Source organism: Akanthomyces muscarius, assembly GCF_028009165.1.
Source record: "Akanthomyces muscarius strain Ve6 chromosome Unknown contig_15, whole genome shotgun sequence".
Taxonomy (NCBI): Eukaryota; Fungi; Ascomycota; class Sordariomycetes; order Hypocreales; family Cordycipitaceae; genus Akanthomyces; species Akanthomyces muscarius.
In genome coordinates this window covers 52,716-66,721 of record NW_026611615.1, presented here as the reverse complement: position 1 = coordinate 66,721, position 14,006 = coordinate 52,716, and the positions used below count along the sequence as shown (strand labels likewise).

General features: G+C 37.0%; 3 protein-coding genes across 3 annotated transcripts; 1 reads left to right on the top strand and 2 right to left on the bottom strand.

The window, feature by feature from the left end:
* Window positions 1–1,472: 1,472 nt before the first annotated feature.
* On the bottom strand, window positions 1,473–4,004 carry LMH87_007750 (uncharacterized protein; the record flags this gene model as incomplete). Its single annotated transcript, XM_056199070.1, has 5 exons — window positions 1,473–2,232; window positions 2,333–2,487; window positions 2,567–3,338; window positions 3,399–3,672; window positions 3,725–4,004. The coding sequence occupies 5 exons, from the start codon at window positions 4,002–4,004 to the stop codon at window positions 1,473–1,475; spliced, it is 2,241 nt and encodes a 746-aa protein (XP_056057614.1).
* A 652-nt stretch (window positions 4,005–4,656) lies between these two features.
* On the top strand, window positions 4,657–6,576 carry LMH87_007749 (uncharacterized protein; the record flags this gene model as incomplete). Its single annotated transcript, XM_056199059.1, has 6 exons — window positions 4,657–4,882; window positions 4,976–5,450; window positions 5,503–5,578; window positions 5,648–6,009; window positions 6,075–6,320; window positions 6,411–6,576. The coding sequence occupies 6 exons, from the start codon at window positions 4,657–4,659 to the stop codon at window positions 6,574–6,576; spliced, it is 1,551 nt and encodes a 516-aa protein (XP_056057613.1).
* A 5,786-nt stretch (window positions 6,577–12,362) lies between these two features.
* LMH87_007748 (uncharacterized protein) lies at window positions 12,363–13,848 on the bottom strand (the record flags this gene model as incomplete). The annotated part of the gene is made up of 2 exons (XM_056199046.1): window positions 12,363–13,649; window positions 13,735–13,848. 2 exons carry the CDS (start codon window positions 13,846–13,848, stop codon window positions 12,363–12,365), a joined length of 1,401 nt encoding a protein of 466 aa, XP_056057612.1.
* Window positions 13,849–14,006: the final 158 nt, after the last annotated feature.

Genomic DNA, 14,006 nt, shown 5'->3' with positions numbered 1-14,006 from the left:
AGGAATTATATCTTGAAAACGAGCCTGGGCATGATATAGTGTGTACTGAATCTTGCTTGTAAGATGATTCTGCTAATATAGAAGATAACACCCTTAGAATTTTTATAGAAAGAAGCGGGCATCCCGCTAGCGAGTGTCCTACTTCGCTATATTTAAGAACACATAGTAGTCTAGTATACTATACTAGATAAAGCATACCTAATTAGTAAATAGCTATAATAGTTATAGAGAGAAGTTAAGTTAAATAAGAAATTATATATTATAGAGTGAATAAAACTATAGTATTCAAGGCTCTTATAGACTTTATCCCGTACTCTTAAGATTAAGTGATAAAGACTTATCCTATAGAGGTTCTTTAATAATATATAAGTAGAAGGACCTAGAGAGAGGCTCACTAAAGATAAGACTATAACTAAATTTAAGTAGTGGCTTGCTAGTTGACCTATAGGCTATAAAGTCTTTAGTGATAGCTTTAAAACAGATAAAGATATAGCGGGATATAGTTTCGCCGTCTTCTACTATAGACAACTTCTAGATTAGTTTTTTAGATAGTTAGGACGATAAGAAGTGCTTAACGCTAAAATATATAGTGTGTTTATAGGACTAAAAGCGGCTATATAATAGAATAGCCGCCTTAAGCTAATTATAGTCTGCCTAAATAACACGTCTATAATTATTATATTAGAGTGATAGTAGCAGATTCTTAGTAGGCCTACTTCTAAGAACTCTAAAAGATTAGGGATAAATATTTACATCTAATCTTAGTTAAATAGTCCCCTAAATATACTAATATCTTTAGTAATAAGCTAGCTAACTAACTTATAAAGTATAGCACTATATTCCTTATAGATAAGCACCTACTATCTATCTTATATAGGAAAAGATCTATAAAGAAGTAGATAGTAGTTAATTACTAAGCCTAGTAGGTATTAGTTAAGAGGGCAACCGACTAGACAAGGGCGTGGGACGAAATCAACTCAGACCCATCCATCCACCCACTCATCCACTTACTGAGAGCGCCCCCAAAAATGCGCATAGACGCGTCAAATCGACGCGTTACTATATTTTTAGACGCGTTTTAAAGTGCAAGCAGTTATAAAGAAGTCAAAATCTCGTCTTCAATAAGGTAATCCATATGCATTACCCGATTAGGCATAGTGCATCAAGTACTTAACAAGTTGTTAATCAAGGCGCCTACATAGTCAAGTCAAGCTTCAATCAAGCTAGGTTACCCTTCAACCAAGCAAGTTCGAGGGCTGAAATTAAGCTTGACTGATTGTTAGCCACACTGTTTCAAAGCAGCTTTCGGATCAAATGTTATTATACTAAGAAACAATTCTGAAAATTTATAGAATAAAAAATCCGATTATCGTGAAATCCATAAATTTCACCTCTTCTTTGTATAGTTCGATAAATATTAAAACACCAAGTTTAATATTGTAAAGTGCTCTATAGCTACCAACGAAGTATAACTATACCTTAATCATTTCTAGCATAACCCTGAGCAAAAGGTTTTCTCTGCCAAACTTCCCTTCCAAGATCGCAACCTCTCCTTCTAGCTCACTGAATAACTCTCTCAAAGTGCGAAGCGTGAAGCTTAGACTTGCTGCTTTCTCCATGATATCAAGTATCTCTCTCTTCATTTCAATGCTTAGCTTGCCTTCGATCTTTCGCTTCATAAGAAGAGCCTGTAGATGCATGGCGTCCCTCGCGAATCTGGTGTGTGAATCCAGCGTCTGGACGCAATGAATCAGTGTGAAGGGGTACTTTCCTTCGTCCAAATCTTCAGCAAAGCCTTTCTGCTTGGCATAGTCAGCCGAGGTAAGGTTCTGATAGTCATCCCGGATCTGGAAAAAGCGTCCAATCAGACAGCTGAAGAGATTGAGGCCCCCTTCGGGCAGTTTGTTCATCATTGGGCTTTCAGCAAGCATCAATTTTGTGAGCATACGAAACATGCCACCAGTCTTCTTGTCGACCATTTTCAGATACTCTGACATGGACGGGCATTGCGTATTGTCCGTCCAATATAGGTCGTAGCTCTGTCCTACATGAAGCTGCTGCATCTCTTCGATGAAAATGCCGAAGCATGCGGGATTACTGAGCTGGGAAGCCACAGTTGTCGCTTGGATATACTGATATGTCGCACTGTTGATCGTCTGCGCCGTGCCGTAGATGCTGTGGGTGGAAGGTTTGCCACGGCGAAGTGGAGAATCGTCTTGGATATCATCGAGCCTACACCCGTTAGCTTTTTCGCATCACACCCACCAGAGTGGGAAGCTGGGGAGAGACAAAGGAGACAGTAACAAGGGTATGCATTCAAGGCTATACTTACATGAGAGAGGCGCCATGCAACATTTGGATGATACTCTTGATTCTAACTGTTGATTCGACGGGCACATGTAGCCATTTGTTGAGAGAATCGATTGCCTGATCCCGGACGCCTTTAGATGGGAGTGACCTCAAGTAATGATATGGCTGAAGAATAACCTGGAGATTGAAGTCAGCTGCAAATCAAAGAATATATCCCTCGTCCAAGAGCCAATAGGGCAAACACGTTTCAATTTACAATATCATCCAGGTCCGATAGACTACGGTCAAGGGCGGAAGACTTGGCATTTCTAGAAACAGGCAATCCCATTACTGACTTGAGCGTGTTTCCCAGATTCTCCACGCCGTTGACACCGTTGACACCGTTGACACCGTTGACACCGTTGAAAGCACTGGGACTATCGGCGTCACTGACACCATTGATATCGTTTGCAGCATTGGTATCATTGACATCATCGGCGTTGTCCCTCATGATACTGTTCACCATCGTGGGTTTGTTGCTGAGGCCATTATGAGGCAGGAAATTGGCGGCAGTGCAATTATTTGTGTCCGTAAGAGACCATGTCGCAGGGTATTTTTTGACGCCATGCTCCGCCCTCAGAATCTGAAGTTCACTGAATTTGGAGTCCTTGTGGTATCTGGGACATTGAGTGCTCCAAGCAAGGTTGCCCGACAAGGTGTACTGCATGATCTCAATGTATCTCCGTGCATCAAGAGAGAGGTTTGTGCGAGCACTAACGTCCTTGACGACACGGACATAGTTGGCACACTCAGCGCGTATACGCTCTTTCAATATCTCCCTGGCTGCTTCTTCGCTGCAATCCTGCTCTCTCATCACGACTATAAGCGCGTTCTGCGCGTTGGTGTCGTTACGCTCCTTTTCAAATGAAAATAAGTCATTTGTGAGGGATGCAGTGATAAGAGCAGGCGTGAGGAGCTGTTTAACTTCATCGGCTTCGTTGTCTGGGATGGTGATGGCGCAGCCGAACGTCACAAGTCCATGCCAAAGCCTTTATAGCATAATTTTAGCATGAGTCATGGCAAATACTAAGGCAGCCGTCGAAACTTACATGTAGCCAACGTCGAGGGCCCGGTATGGGATGTATTCCTCGAGGGTCTTAAAATCGGTCTCTTTCTGCCGTCTGTTGGAGTGTTGGACGCCAGAGGCCCAGCTCTTGGCAACAGTCATAGCTCTCTCCTGGTCGATTGCCATCATTTCCTGAATGATCTGAGCTGCGATTTTGGCTTTTCCAGACGCAGCTCTTCCCTTAAGATCACCACCTTTCTGCAATGTCTCTTCTATTTCGTCTAGAGCTGCGTTCTGGATATCGTTGTCGATGACATCTGCGACTCAATTAGACATGTCCGCGGAAAAAAATGCAGTAATGAAAGATACCGTCATGAATGAATCCAAATTCGAGAGCGTAGCTGGTAATCTCCAATCTGTCGGGTAGACACTCGGGCACTGCGACAGTGATGAAGCTAAAACTGGGGCCTAAAAGCCCGCCGTAGGGGTTTTTCAGAGGCCCAACGAGGCGGCGCCAGTCTTCCTGGGCCCTGAACGCGCCAACATCCTCGAGGTCGGCGGCCACATGCGTCCGAAGGTCGATGCCGATGCAGAGACCCTCCTTGTCGTGAGCAGAAGCGTCAATAATTGTAGAATACCGGTACTCCATTTTGCATAAAAACGCTGCAGGCAGTCGTGTTGGCGACGAGGTAAGGACTCTTGGACTTTGCAGCGATTAAAGAAGAGCTATAAGAGACCAAAGCGTATGACCACAGAAGCAGAAAATGGACGGCGATGATGAAAATGATATCACTCCAATAGCCATTCATTTACTCCTGAACTCTTTAGAGTCTAGCCAGATATTCTTTTAGTTTAAGAGCATAATAATATACTTTAAAGAGATGCACTCGTTAAATGGCCAAGATCGTCTAAACAAAATTGTCAGAGTGCGTAATTTGTTCATTGGCCCTCCCGCTACACCCGAAAGGAGATGTTACCCATCTGGAACCTCGCCTTGTGGCAGAATCATGTAATCTATGGTAGTAAACCCCAGATGGGGAGTGACTGGATTAGGCGATTTGCCGAGCCTTGCGGCTGCACAACAGAACTGCGGGGGGGGGGGGGGGGGGGGGGGGGAACTAGCAAGGGCAGTCCCAGTGACAATGGGCTCTGAATTATCTTAATACTCAGTTTCTCCATAAAGGCATTGAAGACTATATGCTTAGTTTCTGCTGTAGCCTACCTGCAGGACCATTTTAGCTCAGTCTCCCCCGATTCCCATTGCCCAGGTTCCCAGGGTCATCATGTTTTTCTCATCTCAAATGGAGGTTTTTCTTCCCAAAGAAGCTTTTTCCTATGGAATAGCTACTGTCAGTATAATTGTCATTTATGCTGTTACTCTTGTGCTGCATCGTCTTTATTTTTCCCCCATTGCAAACTTTCCCGGCCCGAAGTTGGCCGCAAGTACAAGCTGGTATGAGATCTACTACGACGTTGTCAAGAAGGGGAAATATCTGTTTGAGATTGAGGAGATGCATAATGAATATGGTAGGTGATCCTTCCTCCCCCGTGGTGCAAAGGCGAAACGCGGAGCAGTCACTAGGAAGTAGCTTTGAGACGCTAATGCTTAGAGTAATATAGGGCCGATTGTGAGGATTAATCCGCACGAGCTTTCAATTCGCGACAACGAGTTTTACGACAAGCTCTACGTAATAGGATCTGTTCGGCCATCAGACAGATATGAGGGGTTTGTCGACGGTGTCGTTGACTTTGAAGGGTCTCATCTTGCCACGATAGGCCACGACCTTCATCGCAAGAGAAGAAAGCCCCTTGAGCCGTATTTCTCTCGCATCGGCGTCACAAAGCTGGAGCCCATGGTGGCAGAAGTATGTAAAAGTCTGGTTGTTGATCGCTTTGACAGCTTCAGGGGAAGTGGCAAGGTGGTGCGACTGAATCACGCCTTCACTGCGTTCTCGGGGGACGTGATCCGCAGGCTTTGTATGGACGATCCGCCCAGTTTCGTGGACGATACGGACTTCTCTCCAGAGTGGTTTAATCTTTTTCATGATGGAATCGTATCATTACCGCTGCTCATGGGCCTGCCTTGGCTGATTCAGTGAGTAGGCTTGGCAAGTTCCGTAGGTACGTTCATTCGCTGACCAGGACAGTCTCATCCGTCTTATTCCTGAAAGAATCCTCGTGAAGCTGAACCCCAAAAGCCAGACATTCAACAAGTTTAAGCTGGTATGTATATCCGAGCCAGAGTACCAACTTGGGGACCAGATTTTCCGTGCTGACATTCGCCGACTCTAGATGTGTCAAGGCCACATCAGAGATGCGAAGAATGAGAAGGCTGCTGTGGGCTCAAAGAGCACCCTGACAGCTGGCACAAGTGATACATTGTTTCGGTATCTGGTCAATAGTAACCTTCCGCCGTCTGAGCTCGCGGAAGAGCGTCTGCTGAGGGAGGCGCAGGTTCTCATTGGTACCGGAACTATAACCACAGCCGGGACAATGGGTTTCCTCTGCTACTACATCATGGCCAATCCAGCAATCAGAAAACGCCTAACAGCGGAGTTGGCTGAAGTCATGAAGGGTTATCCAGAGAAAAAGCCGACTTGGGCCGAGCTGGAAAAGGTGGAATATTTACAGGCATTAATCAAGGAGGGTCTTCGGTATGCTTTTTTGGCCCCCCTCGACGAACTGGTGACAGACGACTAACCATTGTATGGGTAAATAGTCTTAGTTACGGCACAATGCACCGCCGTCCTCGCGTTTCGCCCAAGAAACCTCTCGTTTTTAGGGAATGGGTGATCCCCGCCGGAGTTCCTGTCGGCATGTCGGCGTACTTCCAACACCGTGATCCAGTTGTGTTCCCGAGGCCGGCGGACTTTCTCCCTGAGAGGTGGTTAGGAAACCCCACACCAGAGATGCAGCACAATTTTATCCCGTTCTCGAGGGGATCACGATATTGTCTGGGGATGAAGTAAGCTAATCTTTTCCAGGTTAAATGCCTCCAGTCTGAATTTCTTACGCTTTGAGAAATGCAAGTGACACTGACAGTTTAACATAACAGTCTGGCGTATTGTGAAATCAACTTTCTCCTCGCCGCGCTTTTTCGCCCTGGGGCTGCTGAATTTGATCTCTATGAGACGGATGAGTCTGACGTGAAGATGATACACGACCTTATAGTACCTTTGCCAAAGCTTGGCACAAAGGGCGTCCAGATTATTTTTCGGTAGATAGTGTCTAGTAGAATGAAGCTAGTAGCAGCAGTGGTTATTTTACACCAGCAGGTAACGTCGGCCACCCACTTTCGGGTCACCCCTAGATACGGGTTAGTATAACACCTTATAAGCTTATAGCTAAAAAGCCTTATAGTAAAATAAATAAAATATATATAAATAAAATAAACCTATTATATAATATTATAGCTTATAGGGAGCTTAAATTTATTAATATTAATTATTAGCTAGTCCTTAGTCCTAAGTAATTACTTATTTAGCTAGTAGTATATATTTTTAACCTTAATAACTTAAATAAACTATAAATTAGGATTTAGATTAACTTTTATATATTTTTAAGGCTTTTAGATATTAACTTATACTTTAAGTTATATTATTTAGGCTTTTTAAATAGTAATAGTACTAACTTAGTTACTTAATTACTTTTAGATCTTCCTTTATACTAACTAAGTATTATAGGCGCTACTTTTAGGTATAATAAAGTTATTAAGAAGCTACTTTAATTAATACCTATTAGAGGGTATTATAATATTAAGATTAGTAGTTTTTTAAGTTTTTTTTAATATTATAAATATAATTATTAATATCTTAATAAGTAATAAATAGCTTATTAATAACTTTACCTTATTAACTAGCTATATTTTAGAGCTAAACTAGCCTATAAGGATATTCTTTTTTATAATACCTTACTTTTTAGCTACTATATAATACTTAAGAAAAATCCTCTTTTTAATTAGTAAAGAATTATAATTATTAGGGTACTTTAAAAGCTTAATATAATAGAACCTCTTAATAAGGCTAAAAATAGCTATATTAAGAGACTAGAGGATATAAAAGCTATAATAAGGTAAAAAAAGAAAAGTAATATTATTAAAATAATATTCCTTAAAGAATTTAGTTATATAATAATTACTATAATTATTAATAATAAGAAGTTAGTATTTATTACCCTCTAACTTTATCTAAGATAGAAAGATATCTTTAAGCTAATTAAGTAATGTGGTTAATAAGCGAGTAGCGTAGATAAGCAAGCAGCATATCTCTACTATAAAACACTAACTATTATCTTTATATTATAATTACTTAATAATAATTTATAGAAAACACTTTTATAGAAGGCAATATAATTCTTACTTTATCTACTATTAAAAAATTACCTAAATTAAGTATCTATAAAGTAGTAAAGATCTATAATGTCCCTATAATAACTATCTAATACTAATATAATAGCTAAAACTTATAATATAATTATATTACTAATTTAAAGAAGCTTACTAATTTAGAAGAGAGAGCTATAATAAAATATATTCTCTAGCTAGATTTATAAGGCCTTCCCTCTTAGTATGTAAATATAGAAGATATAGTGAACTAACTACTAGCTAAATATAGTAGTAAATATATTAAAGTGCGCTAAGTGAAAAACCTTATATAATAATAACTAGAGCTTACTATATATTTTTAATAAAGATATAATTATTAAAGGGCTAAATATAAAGATCTAACTATTATTTATAATTAGTTTATACTTCTAGAAAATATAATTATAAAATATAATATTATAAAGTCTAATATTTATAACTTTAATAAGATTAGGTTTTTAATAGGCTTTATTATAATAAGAATAATTATTATAAGCTCTAATTAGGTTAAAAAAGTAAAAATAGTATAGCCTAGTAATAAGGAATAAGTTATTATAATTTAGGTAGTAAATTCTTAAGGCTTAATAGTGTCACTATATATTATAATAAAGGGCTAAAAACACCTTATATCTTAGTATAAAGATAAATACCTACTCTTAGATTAGTATATTAATATAAGTTTAAATAGTTAGATAATAAATAAAATTAGTATAAATTAGATTAAGTATTTTAATAAATATATAAAAGATTAAAAAGAGGGTAGTTATTATCTCTTAATTCTAAATAGCTATAAAAGTCACTACTTAACTACCTTTAAGCTTTTCTACTAAAAGAAGAATATTATTTTCCTATATACTCTAGCTTTTAGATATTAGCTATTTTAGTCTATTAAAAAAGGCTTATAGGTAATAAATTAAGGATCTTAGAAAGGCTAGTATTATATATATTACTAAAAAAGACTTCTTTTTTATATTTTTTAATACTTTTAATAAGTCTATTATAAAAGAAAATATCTAAGGTGGTTTTTAAGGCGCTAGAATTACCCTTTTTAATCCTAAAAAGGTTATTTCTATCTTAGAACTTAAGTTTATAACACTAAGTCCTCTAAACTTATATTTAAGATTAGCTAGATTTTAGGTCTCTTAGATACTAAGTATAGTAAATAAAGTAGTTTTATAGTCTTTAATTCTAAACAAATAAATTACTAATCACCTAGATAGCTCTCTAACTAAAAGTCTTAATATACTTAATAGTTTTAAGAAAGGTATAATAGTTATTATATATAAGGTTATATTTCTATATACTTAGGTATAAGGCCTTAAAGCTATAAATAAGCTAATTAGTAAGTACTAGTAGGCTAAAAAATAAAGCTATAAACTAAAAGATCTCTTTTTATATAAAATATAAGAGATTTAAAAGAGTAGATAGATATAGATAATTAAGTAAAGGACGAAATATAGGCTTATAGTTATTATAAAGTAAGGGTTAAAATATGTAGTTAGTAATATAGTGTATATAGTTAGACTAGATATAATATATATACTTATACTATAAATATAGAAACTAGTAAGGAAAAAGATTCTAATTAGTTTTAGATATTTTTTAATAGTATAGTTAAATTATTTATAATTAAAGGTTAAAAGGTTAGTAGAGGTGCGCTGCTCGCTTATCTACACTACTTACTTATTAACTATATTATAATCTTATTATTTATCTAGCTTTAAGAGGATACCTAAAAGTACTAATTCTAATATTTTTAAAGCTTTAAGGGAAACTATTATTATTAAATAGTCTAGCCTTTAAAAATAACTAATAGCTTAAATAGCCTACTAATAGTTAAAATATACTTTATAATTATACTCTAAAAGTATTATTTAGATTATTTCTTTATTATAAATTTCTTTATTAATAAGCCTAATATTAGACTATTCTCTTAGACCCCTATTATAAGCCCTATTTTATCTATATTATACTAATTCTCCTAATAAATTTACTTAATAGCTAGTATCTTAAAGATAGTAAAGTATTTCTAAATAATATTAGTTAAGGTACTATTTATATATTAAAAATTAAGCCTCTTATCTCTTAATATCTTTACTTTTAGGTTTTAAAGTAAAAAGCTATCTAACTAGTTCTTCCTAAAAGGTCTTATATTACTATTTTAAATAATAACTTACTTATATAAAAGAGAGTTACTAGTAATATCCTATATTAGGACCTATCTAATAAGATATCTTTTTTAAGCACTTAAAAGGTGTTATAATAGCTTAAAAGCCTATTTTTATACTATCTAGCTATTTAATTAAGCCTATAGTGTTAACTAAGGTACTATCTACTTTTTCGCCGCTTATTAGCCACTTATACTACTAAAAATATCTTAAATTATATATTAAAGCTATTATTTAGTATATTAACCTATAATAGATATAATAATAAAATTTAAGACAATAATAATAATTATAGCTAGAGAAAATATATAACTAGTAATAAAGGTTTGCTAGTATTATAGCGGGCGTGACGCGACCTATATCTAGGGGTGACCTGAAAGTGGGTGGCCGACGTTAGTACTCAAATAACAACAGTTCTTTTACCCAGTTTTAGCAGCAGTATATTTCTAGCGCCACAAGCTATAACTCTTACAATCAAGCTAAAAACAAACTAACGTCGGCCACCCACTTTCAGGTCACCCCTAGATACGGGTCACGTCACGCCTACCCTAGCACTAGTAAACCTTTATTACTAGTTATATGTTTTCTCTATCTATAATTATTATTATTACTTTAAATTTTATTATTATATCTATTATAGGTTAATATACTAAATAATAGTTTTAAAATATAGTTTAGGACGTTTTTAGTAATATAAGTGGCTAATAAGCGGCGAAGAAGTGGATAGTACCCTAGTTAACACTATAGGCTTAATTAAATAGCTAGGCACTATAGAAACAGGCTTTTAAGTTATTATAACGCCTTTCTAGTACTTAAGAAAGGTATCTTATTAGATAGATCCTAATATAAGATACTATTAGTAACCCTCCTTTATATAAGTAGGTTAGGTAACTTATCTAGTAAGTTACCTTTTAGAATAGTAATATAAGACCTTTTAGGAAGAACTAGTTAGATAGCTTTTTACTTTAAAACCTAAAAGTAAAGATATTAAGAGGTAAGAGGCTTGATTTTTAATATATAAATAGCGCTTTAACTAATACTATTTAGAAATTCTTTATTATCTTTAAGATACTAGTTATTAAGTAAATTTAGTAAAAGAATTAGTATAATATAGATAAAATAGGACTTATAATAGGGGTCTAAAAAAATAGCTTAGTACTAAGATTATTAATAAAGAAATTTATAATAAAAAAATAATCTAGATAACACTTTTAGAGTATAATTATAAAGTATATCTTAGCTACTAGTAAGCTACTTAAACTACTTATTATTTTTAAAGGCTAGACTATTTAATAATAATAGTTTCCCTTAAAGCTTTAAAAATATTAAAATTAGTACTTTTAGATATCCTCTTAAGGCTAGATAAATAATAAGATTACACTTAATTAGCTTAGAGATATCTTTTTACTTTAAATAAAGCTAGAGAATAATAAATACTAACTTCTTATTATTAATAGCTATAATAGTTATTATATAACTAAATTTTTTAAGGAATATTATTTTAATAATATTATTTTTCTTTTCTTACCTTATTATAGCTCTTATATCCTCTAGTCTCTTAATATAACTAGTTTTAGCCTTATAAAAAGGTTCTATTATACTAAGCTTTTAAAGTACCCTAATAACTATAATTCTTTACTAATTAGAAAGAGAATTTTTCTTAAGTATTATATAGTAGCTAGAAAATAAGAAGTTATAAAAAATAATATCCTTATAGGCTAGTTTAGCTCTAAAATATAGCTAGTTAATAGGGTAAAGCTATTAATAAGCTATTTATTACTTATTAAGATATTAGTAATTATATCTATAATACTAAAAAAGGCTTAAAAAACCACTAATTTTAATATTATAACACCTTCTAATAGGCATTAATTAAAATAACTTCTTAATAACTTTATTACACCTAAAAGTAACGCCTATAATACTTAACTAGTATAAAAGAAGATCTAAAAGTAATTAAGTAGTTAAGATAGTACTATTACTATTTAAAAAGCCTAGATAGTATAACTTAAAGTATAGGTTAATATCTAGAAGCCTTAAAAATATATAAAAGTTAATCTAAATCTTAATTTATAGTTTATTTAAGTTATTAAGGTTAAAAATATATACTACTAGCTAAATAAGTAATTACTTAGCACTAAGGACTAGCTAATAATTAATATTAATAAATTTAAGCTCCTTATAGGCTATAATAGTATATAATAGGTTTATTTTATTTATATATATTTAATTTGTTTTATTATAAGGCTTTTTAGCTATAAGCTTATAATATGTTATACTAACTTATATCTGGGGGTGACCTGAAAGTGGGTGGCCGACGTTAGTGAGGCACTGGCAATTAATTTCACATACAGAGAGAGAGTTGAAACCGATGTAGGCAAAAGGTAGACTAGGGACGCCAAGCTCGGCCTGTTCCGGGATTACCGCCCGTTACCTTAGTATTGCTGCAGCGGCGCCGCGGCCTCCGACTTGTACTCTATACACCGCGCATCGCTCTCTCAATCTCTCCGAGCCTAAATGTAGCCTGACTCAGGTTTGCTTTCTGTGTCTCCCCCAGAAGTTTACCACCGGCCCTCTTCAAGTCTGCAAGCATATCCATCAGCGACGTCAGCTGGATAAGAATCAGAGTGCGGACTAAGTACTCCCATTCCCGAGGGCAGGTGATCTCATAGTCACCAAAAAAAAGCTCCTGCCAGCCGTTTGATGCGTCAAAGACGTCTGAAGCGCTGCTGAGACTGCATTGGGTATAGTCGATCGTGAAAAGATCGGGGGCGGGGTTTGCAGGAAGACGGCTATCATTGCCATCAACGCAGTGGGAATAGTACTCGGTAGCTAGCTTTGGCCCCATATCTCCTGATGCTATATCATTTTCGACCCGAAACAATAAGCTGATGCATTCGCAGGCTGTCACGATCTTCTCGGTCATGAGAACCAACAACACCACGGTAGCTCTCTTTGCCATGCAGTCTCCGCACCTCATCAGCGAACGACAGCACGCGATAGCGTGTTTCTGGCATGCGACGATGGAGTCTAGCTCGGCACGCTTTCCGTAGATGTAATTAGTCTCGAGTTCCTCCACAGCGAAGACGATCGCCGCCAAGCAGCGGCAAGCTGAGCTGCTGGATGGGAACGCAATCGAGGCCGAGCTGGACGCCTCAGGTGGTATGCCGACATCTTTTGAGCCAATTGCAGAGTAGGAATAATTTTTGAACCGAGTTGTAGATCGTAGTTTGTACGGTACTGCTACATCGCCCGTGGACAACGATCGCGAGTGGATGTTCTCAGACGTTGTGTCAATCGCAGATCGAACCGGTTCGGGTTGTGCACAGTGAAACGTTTCGAACGACGGAAATTCCAGGCTAGGGTTAGAAATAAAAGTCGTGTACTGGCTACTAAGTCGTTGATCAAACTCAGAGACTAAAGACGGGTCAAGCGTGGTCTGCACGTCCACTGATCGACTGTGTCGATGCTTTGGAGGCGACTGCTGACGAATTTTGCCGTTGTCAACTTTACCATCTGATAATGTCCCAAGATAATGATACCAGCCATCAGATGATGTCACCCTGTCGGTTTCCGTGTCGGCTGGGCTCGATGAAGACGACGCCAACGTGCCAGCCACAGCATGCCGGGAAGACTGCCGCTGAAGTTGATCGATTTCAGCTTCAAATGGCTTCTTAATTGCAGCTTTTCCCACGCTGAACTTGCAGCTCTTTGCCAAGGACTTGCATCGTCTGCAGCCATCGCGAATAGCGTTGCATTTGACCTACGTCGGTAGCGCACACACGTCAGCGAAAGGCTCTCAAGACGTATCTACTCCTTATAATCCCCGGAGCTTTGTATGGTACTACCTTTTTGGCTTTGCATCGATCACAAGCCGAGTTTCTCTCCAAACTCGATGACCCATGGGGTCTCTCGATAAATACAGTCTCCTTGCCAGACTTCCAGTGCAGTGTCCCAAACATGATGGCAGCCTATGTCTTGTGAGCGGAGGTTACACGACGGATAACGACGAACAATCTCGGTGCATTGCCTCTGGGCCCGACAAAGGGAGTGGTGCGCTGAAACTCCACGACGCAGGCTAGCGATGTAGTGGACTCAGACGATGTATAGCCACGCACTA